Source organism: Empidonax traillii, unplaced genomic scaffold (genome assembly GCF_003031625.1).
Source record: "Empidonax traillii isolate 1590-97213 ecotype Southwest subspecies unplaced genomic scaffold, ASM303162v1 scaffold1267:size142893, whole genome shotgun sequence".
Taxonomy (NCBI): Eukaryota; Metazoa; Chordata; class Aves; order Passeriformes; family Tyrannidae; genus Empidonax; species Empidonax traillii.
Window position 1 is genome coordinate 23643 of NW_020956460.1, and position 13591 is coordinate 37233.

General features: G+C 45.8%; 2 protein-coding genes and 1 long non-coding RNA gene across 7 annotated transcripts in view; 2 read left to right on the plus strand and 1 right to left on the minus strand.

Moving 5' to 3' along the window:
* LOC114069464 overlaps positions 1-12483 on the minus strand; it is a 16537-nt gene extending 4054 nt beyond the window's left edge. The window contains exon 1 of the long non-coding RNA XR_003573781.1: positions 12113-12483. This is a non-coding gene — a long non-coding RNA (uncharacterized LOC114069464). The remainder of the gene's footprint in view (positions 1-12112) is intronic.
* On the plus strand, positions 8655-11472 carry RIPPLY2 (ripply transcriptional repressor 2). Its single transcript, XM_027906263.1, has 3 exons — positions 8655-9134; positions 9274-9338; positions 11178-11472. Exons 1-3 carry the CDS (start codon positions 8799-8801, stop codon positions 11341-11343), a joined length of 567 nt encoding a protein of 188 aa, XP_027762064.1. The 5' UTR covers positions 8655-8798; the 3' UTR covers positions 11344-11472.
* Positions 12484-12567: 84 nt separating the features above from the next.
* The window catches only part of LOC114069459 (cytochrome b5 reductase 4), a 32616-nt gene continuing 31592 nt past the window's right edge, over positions 12568-13591 (plus strand). For 2 of the 5 annotated variants that reach the window (XM_027906245.1, XM_027906247.1), the window contains exon 1: positions 12568-12669. In XM_027906245.1, the coding sequence (XP_027762046.1) occupies positions 12595-12669 (75 nt within the window). In that variant the 5' untranslated portion in view covers positions 12568-12594. Of the gene's footprint in view, positions 12670-12762; positions 12868-12890; positions 12911-13279; positions 13357-13591 lie in introns of those variants that run through there. The other 3 variants (XM_027906248.1, XM_027906249.1, XM_027906246.1) reach the window with 3 other exon arrangements.

Here is a 13591-nt window from a genome sequence, read left to right on the forward strand (position 1 = left end):
TATCTTCCCAGTTTTGGCTTTTCTTCTCACTTCTTGTTAACCAGTCCCAGATTTTAAAATCCTCTCTTCAGACTGCCTCTGGGACCAAGATATCCAGGCCCAATGTCCTTCACTAGGAAGAACCTGTCTCAAGCCTTTTGACTGTTTTCCCAGTCTTTCCTCCATTTGTAGGCACTTGGAGCTCTTCCTGTCTTCAAGTTCTTCACCTATTTTCTTACCCTGTTAATACTGTTTCTCTCTCCCAGTCTCTCCTTCCATCCATCTTTCACTCTTCAGAGAATTATTTCTATCTGACATCATCAAGTTACTCTTTTCCAGTTGTCATGGTTTTACTGGCTCCCAGAAACTTAGTAGGAATTTCTCCCTTCCCCCTGCCACTGTGTGCAGAGCTATTAGGTGAACACTTAAGAGACACAGAAGAACTGGCTCTCTCGCTGATTGCCCAGAACTTAGTCTCCTAGGAAATAGGTGAGATGAGGGGCTACTTTTTACTTTTTTCTCTCGTCTCCTGGGAAACGGGGGAAGGAGTTTTGTGGGCTGACCGTGGCTGGAACACAGGTCAGAGTGGAAGCTCGGCGGTTTCTGTTGTTCTTGACCTGCTTGACAGCTATGGACCCTGCCTGGATTTTTCATCAGAGAGGAGCTGTTTTTCTGGAGGTTTTTTTTTTCCCCTTCTCCATTCCCATTTGTTTTTTTCCTGGCAGTGGTCCTTGTGCACATCAGGGGGAGAGAGAGGACTGTGCCGCACAATTTGACCAGCCAAACAAAATGAGTTTGGGTGTTTTTTTTCATTGGGAGGAGTTTGTTGTTGTTTCCCTTCCCCCTCTCCCCTTTTTCAGTGTGAGGGAGGGGAAACCCAGATTGTTTTGGGTTTCTCTAACACACCCCAGAGGGTGTTACCCCCAGTGGCAACGACCAGTGATCCCACAGCGCCCCCTGCTGGTCAGCATAAGTAACTGCAGGTGCTGCATCTCCAGTGACCCAACAGCACCACCTGGTGACTGGCACAGGACATTACAAGCTCTGCATCTCCAGTGACCCAACGGCACCCCCTGTTAACTGTGATTGGAATTGCACCAAAGGGCACAACCTGAACTGTTTACCTTTTTTTTCATTTGCTTGTATATTGGTTTGTTTTGGAGGGGATTCTCTGTGGGCATAGGAGTATTGTTTGGTTGTTTTACTTGTTTTTTCCCATGTTTCTGCCAATACACATATACCTTTTAATAAAGGGTTGTTATTTTTCCTTTTCCATAAATTTTTTTTCCTTCAGTTGGAACCTCTAATTTTGGATTTAAAATTGCTTAGAGGGAGAAGTTTGGGTCTTTTCTCATAACTCATTCTCAGCAAAACACCTGTATCTCATTTAAGCTGGGACACCACTCCAAATTGTCCTTCCCATGCTCAATGTTTTCTTTTGCCAGCTCTTGTTTCAGTCACTCTTGCTTTGCTTCTGCAAACTTACTCCTTGGTGACTTGTCCTGATGAAGTTCAACACGGCCAAGTGCCAGGTCCTGCACTCTGGACATAACAAATCCCTGCAGCGCTACAGGCTGGGCACAGAGTGGCTGGAGAGCAGCCAGGTGGAAAGGGATCTGGGAGTTTGGATTGACAGTAAGCTGAACATGAGCCAGCAGTGTGCCCAGGTGGCCAAGAAGGCCAATGGCATCCTGGCCTGCATCAAGAACAGTGTGGCCAGCAGGAGCAGGGAAGTGATCCTTCCCCTGTACTCAGCGCCGGTGATGCCACACCTTGAGTATTGTGTTCAGCTCTGGGCCCCTCAGTTCAGGAAGGATATTGAGGTGCTGGAGCGGGTCCAGAGAAGAGCAACCAGGCTAGTGAAGGAACTGGAGCACAAGTCCTATGAGGAGAGGCTGAGGGAGCTGGGGTTGTTTAGCCTGGAGAAGAGGAGGCTCAGGGGAGACCTCATCACTCTCTACAACTCCCTGAGAGGACGTTGTAGCCAGATGGGGGTCAGTCTCTTCTCCCAGGCAATCAGCAGCAGGACAAGAGGGCACGGTCTTAAGCTCTGCCAGGAGAGGTTTAGTTTGGATATTAGAAAGAAGTTCTTCACAGAGAGGGTGATCAGGCATTGGAATGGCCTGCCCAGGGAGGTGGTGGATTCACAGTCCCTGGAGGTTTTTAAGATGAGGCTGGATGTGGCACTTGGTGCCATGATCACAGTGGGGTTGATCAAGGGTTGGACTGGATGATCTCGGAGGTCTCCTCCAACCCAGTTAATTCTATGATTCTGTGATTCCCTCTTCCTGTTGTCCACTGCCTATTGGGGACTTGGTCCAGTCTGCTTGCTCAAACATGGTCTGCTCTTTCTAAATCCTCGAGCTGCCCTTCCCCCTATCTACTGGAGCCTACTCCTCCCCAAAAAAAGGACTGGAACTTTTTTATGTTGCAGTATGATGTTTCTACCATTTCTCCCCATCCCTGGAAGTGTTTGAGGCCAGGTTGGATGGAGCCCTTAGCAACCTGATCTAGTAAGTGGTATTACTGCCTATGGCAGGGTGGTTGAAACTAGATATTTAAGGTCCCTTTCAACCCAAACCATTCTATGGTCATTCAAATTGGTTCAGTGATTTGAGCTGTCTTATTTTGGTTGTACTTTCCCTCCCCAAACTAATTTTCCTACCACAGGAGAAGTAAAACTTGGTAAGCCCAAGTAAAACTTGGAAAATTACAAGCAATGAAAATTGTGATTTTTAAGGGCACTTAAAAGTAGCCTTAAAAATAAGCAACACCAATATTTACCCTGGTACCTCTGCCATTTATCTACATCTTCATTAAAACAGGCAGACTAGTAGCCTGTACCAGCTTATTCCTTGTGCTAAGTGCTACCACTAAGGATGCCTGAGATGTGAGCATGCCATGAAGAAGTGCTGAAATTCTGACATGATGGAATTGGCAGCCTTGTAACAACAGTCACAAGAAGCCAAGGGAGAACTGCAGGCTTAGGGGGTCTCTGTCAGCACTTATCTTTGGGCATCTGTGTGAGAGCTCTGACATCTCTGCAGTGCAGTACAAGACACCGTGTGTGCTCCTCAGGGCTGTCACTGCTTATCTCGAGGACTCACATCGCCTTTCTCAGGTGTTTGTTTGTCAGAGGTACAGCTCTGTTTCTTGCCATTCATTCCTTCCTGCCAGGGATTAAATACTGCATTATATACATCACCAGATTAGTTGCATGCATCCTTTTGGAAAGCTGATGCTGTGCTGATAGCTTGGAGAGACAAGAGAAATTGAAAAACAACCACTCTGCTTCCATTACTATCTTTGTAGCCAGGAAAGCAATAAATCTGAAGAAACAGTTAATTGAATAGAACATTGTGAGAGGACAAATGACATTGCTAGAGACTGTATTACCAGAGGAGTGAGATCAGGACATTCCAATGATTATCTTAATTTCTTCATCTCTTCTATCAATAGCTGTTGACTTCATTTCATTTGGCTGCCTCTCACTTACTTCCAGAGGCAAGAGGACAAATCCTGCCAGAGCCACACTGCAGCACTGTGTACTCCAACTGCAGCAAACACTGTGACATTATGCTGCATTATGCTGAGCCAGCCAGACACTTCTGCTGAGCCCTGGCATCAATGATGTATCAGTGTTTCACTGACTCCCATTCTATTAAAAGAGCTTAACAAGATTGGTGTTCAGCACTGCTGTCTCTGTTTCTTATCTGCATGGAATTTAAAGTGCCCATAACTCAATAGCAAGTGATATTCTAATTTTTTTGAAAGATCTCTGTAACTGGTGGCTGATTCCATTACAGGTTCTCAGTCCCTTGATGTGTTGCTTTCTGCTGTGGATACATTATCCCTTACCATTTGCCAGCCTGGGCCTGGGAGTGGAGTGCAGTGGGGGAGGGAAATGAGGAAGCCCAACCTGCTGTGTGCAGTCACACCTTGCCACATGGACACATGGGGGTCTCAAGTGGCTGTGCATGTGCCACAAACACAAACCCATTGCTCAACCCCCAGCAGATACCAATGATCACCCGACCACAAAGCTTATAACAGCATTAGGACTGGGGGAAATCTAGGAAAGCTGGAGGTTTTCAGTCTTGTTGGCAGAGCAGAGTGTAGAGCTGTGCTCTTTCAAGTGAGGCCATTCACTCCTGAATCCTCTAGCGCTGTTACCAGGAGCTAGGTTCCCAACAGCAAAAAGAGGATGAAAAGATTTGCTTTTCTGGAACTGCATCCCTCCCTTTCACAAAGTTTTCCTTCCAGTGTTTCAGTTGAACAGAGGAAGGGGAAGAATAATTTTCTCCATAAAATTAAAGAAGGATGTTTAATACTATTACATCCTAGTCAAAATTCAGAGAAATGAGGTGAAGTGAAAGGGGTAGGTCCATGGAAGAGCATTCCATCTTCAGGCCTCCAAAGAGACCTCTCTGTAGGAACCACATGGCACTTGGGCTTAAATGGAATTACACTCTTTGAATATGTGATGCATTTTTGGGTATAAATAGGATGGAAAAAATACACAACAGCAATAGGATGAGCACAGTCTTTATTAGACAAGCAATAGTTTTATAGCCATTGGTATCATAGGTAATGTGAATAGACCAATCTGCTGATTAAGTTCTATTCCTTTATTTTTATTTTTTTAATAAGAAAAGTTAATTTGTATTTATTTTATTTCTTCAGATCTAGTTTGGGTTTCATATTATTTACTGATAAAAAAAAAAATTGTGGAAATGTTGAATGAAACCCAGTTTCAGGTGCACTAGATCTATCAAAAATACTGTATCAAGACCAAATAATGGTAAGGATAAAGACTGGCAGAGATATCTATGTTGATCTTTGTTCTTTACATACTGATGTTTTACTTTCAAATTATAGCAGAAAGAATGCCATACATGTCATATCACAACTAAAAAAATGCTTGAGGCTTCATAACGCACCATTGCCAAGTTTTCAGTAAAGTGTTTATAATTGCACACAGATGAATATCTACCAAAGCTGTGCACATAAAATTCCCATGCAAAATTTGATTTTAGTGGCAAAAAAATAATCCGTTTATGAGCTAACAGACCAAACATGTAAATAAATGTAAGATGCTTGTGCAGTCAATATCAATATGCAAATACCAGTCTTAGACTTATTTTCCAAAAACTGGTCCTGAAGGGTTGCCAAAAGGGAAAGCATCAAGATGAAGTTAGGCTATAACATAATCAAGATCAATTTTTTTCAGTTAATCAGTTTTCTCAGTTCAATCTCACTAAGCAGAGGAGCAGATCCATGTGTTTGACCTTGCTTTTCTCCACTAAAACAAAGTCCTAAAAAGATCAAGCCAATCCTCCCCTGTATCAACTCATGCAATAATTTTCACACAATTTCCCTGCTTTATTAGTGAGAGTTCGCTCTGCTTTCAGAGAGGTGAATATGAAGCCAGCTGAGTGTCCTCTGTCCAGATATTCCCATGTCCAAGTGTGATTAGCACTGTCCTGTCAAATTTAGCTCTAAGCCATTTGTGAACACCTTCTTTGTTTATAGTAGCACACTGAAATCTCCACAGACCTCTGTGTTTGCTCTTCTGTGTATCCTATTAACAGTGCGCTGCATTTCAAGATGTCATATTGCAGAAAGCCACAAAAGCAGTTTTAATCAATCTAAACATAGTCAAGTGAATTACTTTCATTCTGGGTAAATACTGCTTGGTATAGTTCTGAGAAAACAAAACTGGGTTTTAGTTCTACTGCTGCAAATCCAGAGTGACTGTACAAGAATTTTTTCTACTGCATTTTAAAGTCTTCAATTGCATCCCTATAACAATTCAACTGTGACTAAACAGGATTGAACCCCATAAATGACCAGCTATCACCTGCTTGGAAAGTAGTATAAGGAAATTTTAAAAAATATATGATTTTGAGAGAAATTTTCAAGAAGCTGATAACTGATGGAATGCCCAGATATTTTTACTATTGCACAAGAGAGTAAATAAAGCTATATAACATAATATTTCCGTTTCCATTCCACTATAATATTTAAAGCAGGGTGTATTAGATCCTGACTCCCAGCCTTGCTTTAGTAAAGGCAGTCTGGTTACATAAATACAACCACCAATAACCTTCAACTCAGGACTTGGAGTGTTCTTAAAAAGCTGAAATTGAAAAAAGCAGGAACTAAGGCACAGAATGGGAAATATTGCTTTAGTTAGAAGAGCCAAGAACGTGCATGAGGAGACTGCTTCTGTCAGACTTCATGTTGAATTCAGCACTATGCATATAACTATGCATTCCACTGCCATATGCAAAGAACCAGTTTTAAGTGTGTCCCAGCACTCCCATTTATCTATTTGCTCAGCAGCTGTATGTAGCCTATCTCCTGACAGAGATTTTAGCATGATGAAACCATGGCTCGGATAGTAACTTATCAATGCACTGTTACTGGTGGTTTGTGCACAAATTGTAGAAGAGACAAAGCATCTTCTATCCCTGATTTACCAATTTCTAGCCTATATTTCAAGGTCAGTAGGAAGACAGCAAAATGTTAAGATTTGGGTTGGGTTTTTTAATGCTGTCAATGAGAACAAGGTATTAATGCAATGACAGACTTTTGTATTTCTCTCAATAAAAAGGACTGCATTACTGAACTGTAAAGCCAAGAAGACTCATACAGTGTGAAAATATGCAGGGGAACAACAGCTGTTAGTCATTATTTTCTCCTTATCCTTTCAACACCTCTGTTTCAATTTGCCCTCTAATGGATAAATCACACTTTCTCCTTAGGACATTTTCTCATGTCAGGCAGGTACTAAAAAGAGTCCTGAGACAATTAAGAGTCATTGGCCAAAGACACCCTGTCTTTTGTTGCTTTTAATGTAGACATTGAAGTTAATTTTTATGCTTTATCAAACAGATAAAACTGATGTTGTGTTCTCTTAGTCCTTTGTGATAGAGGGTGTTTCTGCTTTTTCCTTTAGACATTGAACCTCGCCTCTTTTTTTTTCCTTTATACAGCCTGTCTTACATTTCTCAAAAGAGAAATACAAAATATAAAAATTATTGCATCACTTCATTTAGGCCAAAGAAGAATCTAACATCAGACAGCACTTAAACATTTGTTTAATAGTTGATCTCATCTGACAAGGCTTTGCAGTATCTATATGGAAGAAGAGGAAAAATAGAGACAATTTTACTTATGATCACATTCAGTGTAATGCACAAGCTGCTTTACTCTGCAATGTTCTCCATTTCTTAACTGGTAGAGGAATATTTGCTGGTGTTTGAGCTTTTTGTTCACTCTGAATTTAATTAATCTGACTCTATGCCACAGAGAAAATGAGGCAGGGAAAAATGCAAACAGCTACAAACATCACATGTCCTATTAAATTGGACTTTTTAATGGAAAATACATTTTCCTTTAATAACTCTGAAAGTCATAACTATCAGTTTTTCCAAGCAGTCAAATGGCAGAAACCTCCAAAGTGACAGAGTGTGTCCACTGATGAAGCTGGACTATATCACAGCATGCACAATCTTGAATGGATGAACTCTTCCAACTATTTATCTTGAAAGTAAGTGGTTGCTTTTCTTCAGAAAGGCAATTCAGTCTACATCTGGTTTTGACTTAAAGATCTGCAAGATTACCCTGATTACATTTCCCATACAGCTTCTAATATGTAACGTTTTTTTCAACTGGTACTGCTGGTACCATTGAGTGAAACGGATTGTGCAAAAGATGTCTTGGAGAAGGCACAAGTCACCTGGCAACTATCTTTGGGTAGTGCTATAAGGTACACACACTCTTTATGGCTATGCTCAAAAAAGGCAAAATATTATCCCAAAGAGTGCCTCAGTCTTTGTGGTGCCTCAGTAACGTGAGTCTTCAATGGTACAATAAATTACCTGGATTTTAAGCTCTCCTTCATCATCTAGGGCAGCTCCATCCCACCAACCCTCCTAGCTTCCTCAGGGCTGATATTATTACTGTTTACCAGCTCTTACATAACTCTGTTGTTTCTGTTGCCCCGCACATGCATCACTGATTGCAATCTCAGAAAGAAAAGGGAAAACGAAAATAATAAATAAAAATAGAAACGAACATAAGCTCCCTTGGTACCAGGGAACATGGAAATCGTGGGAGCTTGGCACAAAACCTGGCACGCGTAGTGACAGCATCCGATGCTGGCAGCGGAATGAATTATTGGGACCACATGGAAAAGTATAAAGGAAAGAACATTCCCTCTGTAAAAATATCCTATATATATATGTGTGTGTATATATATATATATGTATGTATATATATATATATGTATATAAAGAGCCACCATGCTAGCTAAGAAAACAGTAAACAGTGTAGCCTTAGGGGGAACGCGTCAGGGAGCGTACCGGGGGCTGACGCGTTATTAAGGAAGGACCCCTCCAAAAGATCATCACGTTCCCCGCCACCCCGGGGAGGAGATCCCTTTGTCCGTGCCCGCTCCCGCGGTGAGCGGCTGGCGCTGCCCTCACCCGGGCAAGCCGCGGTGCCCTCCCTGCCCACACGCCGTGCCTCGCTGCTTCAGGGCATAAACAAACAACAAAGGGCTCCGCCGGGGCGCACAGAGCCCGGGCACGTCCCCGCTGCCACCGCCCCCCGCTCCGTTCCCACAGGGGCTGCCCCCTCCCGCCCCCCGGCAGCTGCCATGTGTCTGCTCAAGTGCGATTAACACCGACCCGCCAAATCCCCCCCCGCCCCCGCTTCCCCTTCCCGGGCCATTTGGGGCATGCACGCGCCCGCGCCCCGTGTTTACACGGCGGCGCCTTCGCGCGGAGCCTTTTTGTGGATGGCGCTGGCAGATGAGCCGGGGGAGGTGGGGGCTCCGCGCCGCGCAGCGCCCGCCGCCACCGGCTATAAAAGCCTCCGGGCCCGCGGCCGGCAGGGCCAGGCGAGCGGCCGCGGACCGGCGGAGGATGGAGGGCGGCGGCAGCAGGGGGTGCGCCTGCCCCCGCCCGCTCTCGGTAGCGCTGCCCCCACAGGGGTACGCGCCCCTCTCCTCCTCCCCGCGGTTCGCGGAGCGGCCCGGCCCTGCCCTGACGGCCCTGCCCTTGCCCTGCAGCCCGGCGCCCTTCTGGAGACCGTGGTTGCCAGCGCTGGGCGAGGAGGCCCCGCGGAACGTCCCCGGCCCCGCAGCGGTGAGTGTGGCGGGGGCGCGGCGGAGCCTCTGCCGCCGGCATCGCCGCAGGAACAACGGGGAAGTGCCGGCGGGGCGGGGATGCTCGGGGTGGGCCCGGTGCCGTGCCGAAGGGCTGACCTCTGCTCTCTCCTCCTCAGCCTCACAGCCCCGGTGGGCTGGCGAACGCCTCCCGGAAAGTGGAGCAGTACACGCACCCCGTTAGGTAAGTGGCTGTTCGGGCCGCCGCCGGTGCCCGCGGGGGAGCTCCGGGCAACACGGGGCCCGCTGGCGCTGCGCGGCCAGGAGGGGAGTCCTGTGCTCGGCAGCGCGGTGCCGTACCACTCCATCTCCCGCCCCTTTAGTTTCCACCCATATATTTATGTAGATATTAAAGTGCCTGGGGAGTGAATTGGCCATCTGCGTGCTTTTGCACTGACTGGTCGTTGGGCAATTGATTGCCAGCATTTGTGAATGTAACATCTTTGAGGTGTTGATGTGCTTCTGTGGTATGGGGACTTGACATGCTACACAGTTATGTGGGCGTTTTTTGTGGTGGTGGAGTTGGCTGAAGCCAGCTACTCATTCCTGGGCCCACCATTAAAAAAGGAACGGGGGTGTAGTTCCTAGGCTGCCTTGCTATGCAGACATCCAGCGCCCTCACAGAACAAGGAAGCAGGTGCAGGCATGAGAGAGAGTGACAGGTGGAGAGGGTATGGACTGGCTAAGCAACCACTGCCAAGGAAAATACTTGTGTAACTACTGCTTTAATGATGAACGTAATGCTAGTATCTGCACTATCAGTTCTGAAAAGGAAATAATGAAAATAACTACAGTTGAATCTGCCGGAGAGCTTATAGTCAGAAATATTAATAGGTGTCAAGAGAGGCTTAAAGTAATTGCACAGGTAATTCTTCTAGACAAGATGCAGCTTTCTCCCAAATCTAGGCTCTGATCCTTCAAATACTGATGCACAGATTAAGCAATTGCACAGGCTTACTTCACTGTGACTCCTCCAGTTAACTTAGGTATGAGTGAATTCTGCTGCAGGGAACACCGGGAATGAACACATGTTACAAGGCTGGTGTCAGTTACTTTGTGCTGAAAAGGAAGGAGAGTTCTGTTAAACAGTAGCCAAGAAAGTATTTCTTGTGATTGCTAGAAAGCTGCCTAGTTTAAGGATTTATATTATAAACAGTTTGTAGTCAGCATTTCATTATGTTGCAGTGCGCTAGTCTCTTGGCTCATGGGACTTCCATGGTCTGTTTCTTATAGCTATTTCCAAAGTGTAAGTAAAAGAGGATGTTAGCTGAAAAGGAACAGGAACTATGGAGTATATTAATTGGAATATAATGTCACTAGCTGATAGCCCTTGTCAACTATGATACCACCAATTTTTGTTTGTTTCTAGATACAACACAGACTACTTTAAATCTAGATCCATGGGGCATTCTTCAATAAGGAGTTTGTTGATTCTTTTTGGAAATATCAAGGTCTGATCACTTCTAGACCTTTATCTTTCAGTTTGGGATTTGTTTCACACCATTGTAAACAACTACCTAGGATGGAGATCTTAATTAAGGAAACTATTAATTTAACCCAAATATATTTTGGATTCTGTTTGACAACTATTATATTCCCTGGGAATAGTTCCAGTTAGGGCAGTACTATTGAACCAGATCCCTGGTAATACTGTTAATGAGGTACCGGAGTGTGAAATTTCACATACGGTAGATCTTGGGCTTTAGGGTAGTTTTGCTGCAAAACTAGCACTTCAAATGTATCTTTATCTCTTCAAATGAAAATACAGAATCCAGGGAGGGGTTTTGTGTGTGTGTGGGTGGGTTTGTTTGTTTGTTTGTTTTGTGGAGGTTTTTATTTGTTGGTTTGGTTTGGTTTTTTTTTTTCCCTAATCAGATGTAGAAAGTGATTTAGTAATTGACCATGTGAGGAAAAGCTCTGTAGGATGCTTGTCTTAACAGAATTTCACTTCGGTTTCTTGCCTGCCAGCCGTCACATAAAATATGTAATAACAATAAGCAAATCTGTTGTATACTTGTTTCAGACTATTTTGGCCCAAATCAAGATGCTATGATTACTTGTATCAGGAAGCTGAAGCACTTCTGAAAAACTTTCCAGTTCAAGCCACAATTTCCTTTTATGAAGACTCAGATAGTGAAGATGATGAAGATGAACTAGAACAAGATTCAAGAACAGAATCAGGTTGCTGATTGCAGGGAAGGCCAATGCCACTTCTAAGACTTAATTTAAACTTAATATAAATATGTATTATAGTATTTTTAAATATAATTTATTTCTATGTAAGTTATTCTTAATAAAACTGAGATGTCTTATAATTTTATCTGAGCTTTTTCCTTTGTTCTGTTCCTGTCCTGGTCTAGGCAGGGAATGTATTGATTAGTATTTTTATCTGAGGTCCTATGTTTTGTAGACCATAACCTGAAAACCAATTTTAGGAGTAGAGAACAGATGCCTTGCTTTAAAAGGCTCTACGGTTATTTGACTTTCTCAAAGTCTGAGGACACAAGGAAAGCTTTTCATGGTGATTTAGTAGGCTCCATATGGAACTGTATCAAGGAATCATTGGATTAAGTATTCTAATATGCTTGCTGCTACAACAGAGTTCCAAACAGGGAGAAGAGAAACAGTATAGCTATTTTCTAAATGGAGAGAAGAGTCCAAATTCTAGTCTACGTTTTGATTTTTGAAGAAGGTGTTTGGCTTAAGTCGCTGACACTCTTATGTACATGTACTGTATACATGATAGTTTCCAACTGCATTTGTTTGTAAAGTTGACATCAAGAAATGAGAAAAAGGCCCAGTGTGCTGTTCTTATTGTGAGTTTGGTTTTAATAACTGAAGCAAAGTTTGGTACCAGTCATCACGAAGGCCAAAGGCCCTAAACGAACAACAACAACAAAAATCTAAAATTGTAACTTAAACGCCAGCGCCTCTGTCAGGTAGAGCTTGTGTACATACCTGGATCTGCTCTTGCCTGAGCGCTGCGTGTGTCGCTGCGGGCGGGGCTGGCTCCGTGTGCCAACAACATCCCTGGAGTGTCTGCCCCGCCACATCTGCTCCCGAGGGAGCCGGTGCAGGAACGAAGCGGGCCCTCACACACAGCCGGGCTCAGCATTTAACCTCCAGGGCTGGGGCAGCGTCAGCTGTGTCAGTCACGACAACCATCCAGCTCCAGCACCTGGCGGTGGGAGACCCGCACGTAACGCCAACCTTAGAGCGAGGGGAGGCAGCCACCGGCGCTGGTACTCGGTACGCGCCGCTCCCTCCCCGCGGAGATGTCCAGCCCCGGCAGGTTTCCCCCGAGCCGCCCCGCCGCCGGCCCCGCTCCCCGCCCGGCCGTCCCTGACCCCCGGCCGGCCCCGCCCGGCGCGGCGGAGCCTGCGCGTTGTGCCGGAGCTGGGCCCGCCCGCGGGAGCCCGGCCGCGGCCTGGCCCGGCAGGATGCTGAACGTGCCGCCGCCGGCCTTCCCCGCGCCCGGCTCCCAGCAGCGGGCGACTGCGGGCGGCCGCAGCAAGGTAGGGGCAGCCTGGCCGCCGGCCGGCGCTTTGGGGGTGGTGAAGGGCGCCGGCGTTTTCCCGGCGTGGGTGCCGCCCGTATGGCCTGGCCCCGCCCGGCAGGGCTGCGCTGGCTGCCGGTCGGTTCCCGACTGCCGCCGGACGCTCCCCTGGAGCGGTCTCGTACTCCAGCAGCCGCCGAGGGACCGCGGCAGGGCCATGGTTTAGGGGCCGGCTCAGCCGCGTCGCTGGAAAACCCTTGGTACTTCTCGTTTGAAGGCGGTGGTGGTAACGCTTCCGGCGCTGCCGGCCCGGCGCACAGCCTGTGCAGGGATGGACACTTTCGGCTTGGAATTCCTGCGTGCAGCTTATGCTGTATATGTTGGGTCTTCATCCTTGTTGTGGGGGTGGTGTGTGTGTGTTAAGAACACTTGTTGTCTGCAGACCTCACTTGGACAACAGACTTGTACTTAGACTAAAGTACCACTAAGTGGTGTGGGTCTGTGTTTGCTATAGGTTTTTTGCTTCTGTTTTTCCTGTGGTTTTGTAAGACCAGGGTTCTGCTGTTAAAGTTTGGATCAAAGGGGTTCACAGTCTGTGGGGGTATTGAAAAGGCACGTGCTAAACATCCTGAAGATCTTGCTCTGCTTTTCAGGGCAGGCCATGGCCTCTGGTAAGCTACTAGACTTCAGTCCCAGCTTTCTCTGGGTGAGTTTTCCAGTGGCTTTAGGGCTTGGGGAAAGTCTTTATGAATGCTGTGAAAGTGAACTTTCCAACCTTGTCATGCCTTATCATGATTTTCAAATTTCCCTTCTTTGTTGCTTGTACAGGCCATATCTCAAATGATGCTCATAAAAAATTTTTACTGCCACAGGCAGACTTGGTACCTTCGGTTTGCTTTGGGAAGAGTCTGAATGTTTGGTGATGTTCAATAATTTCTGTG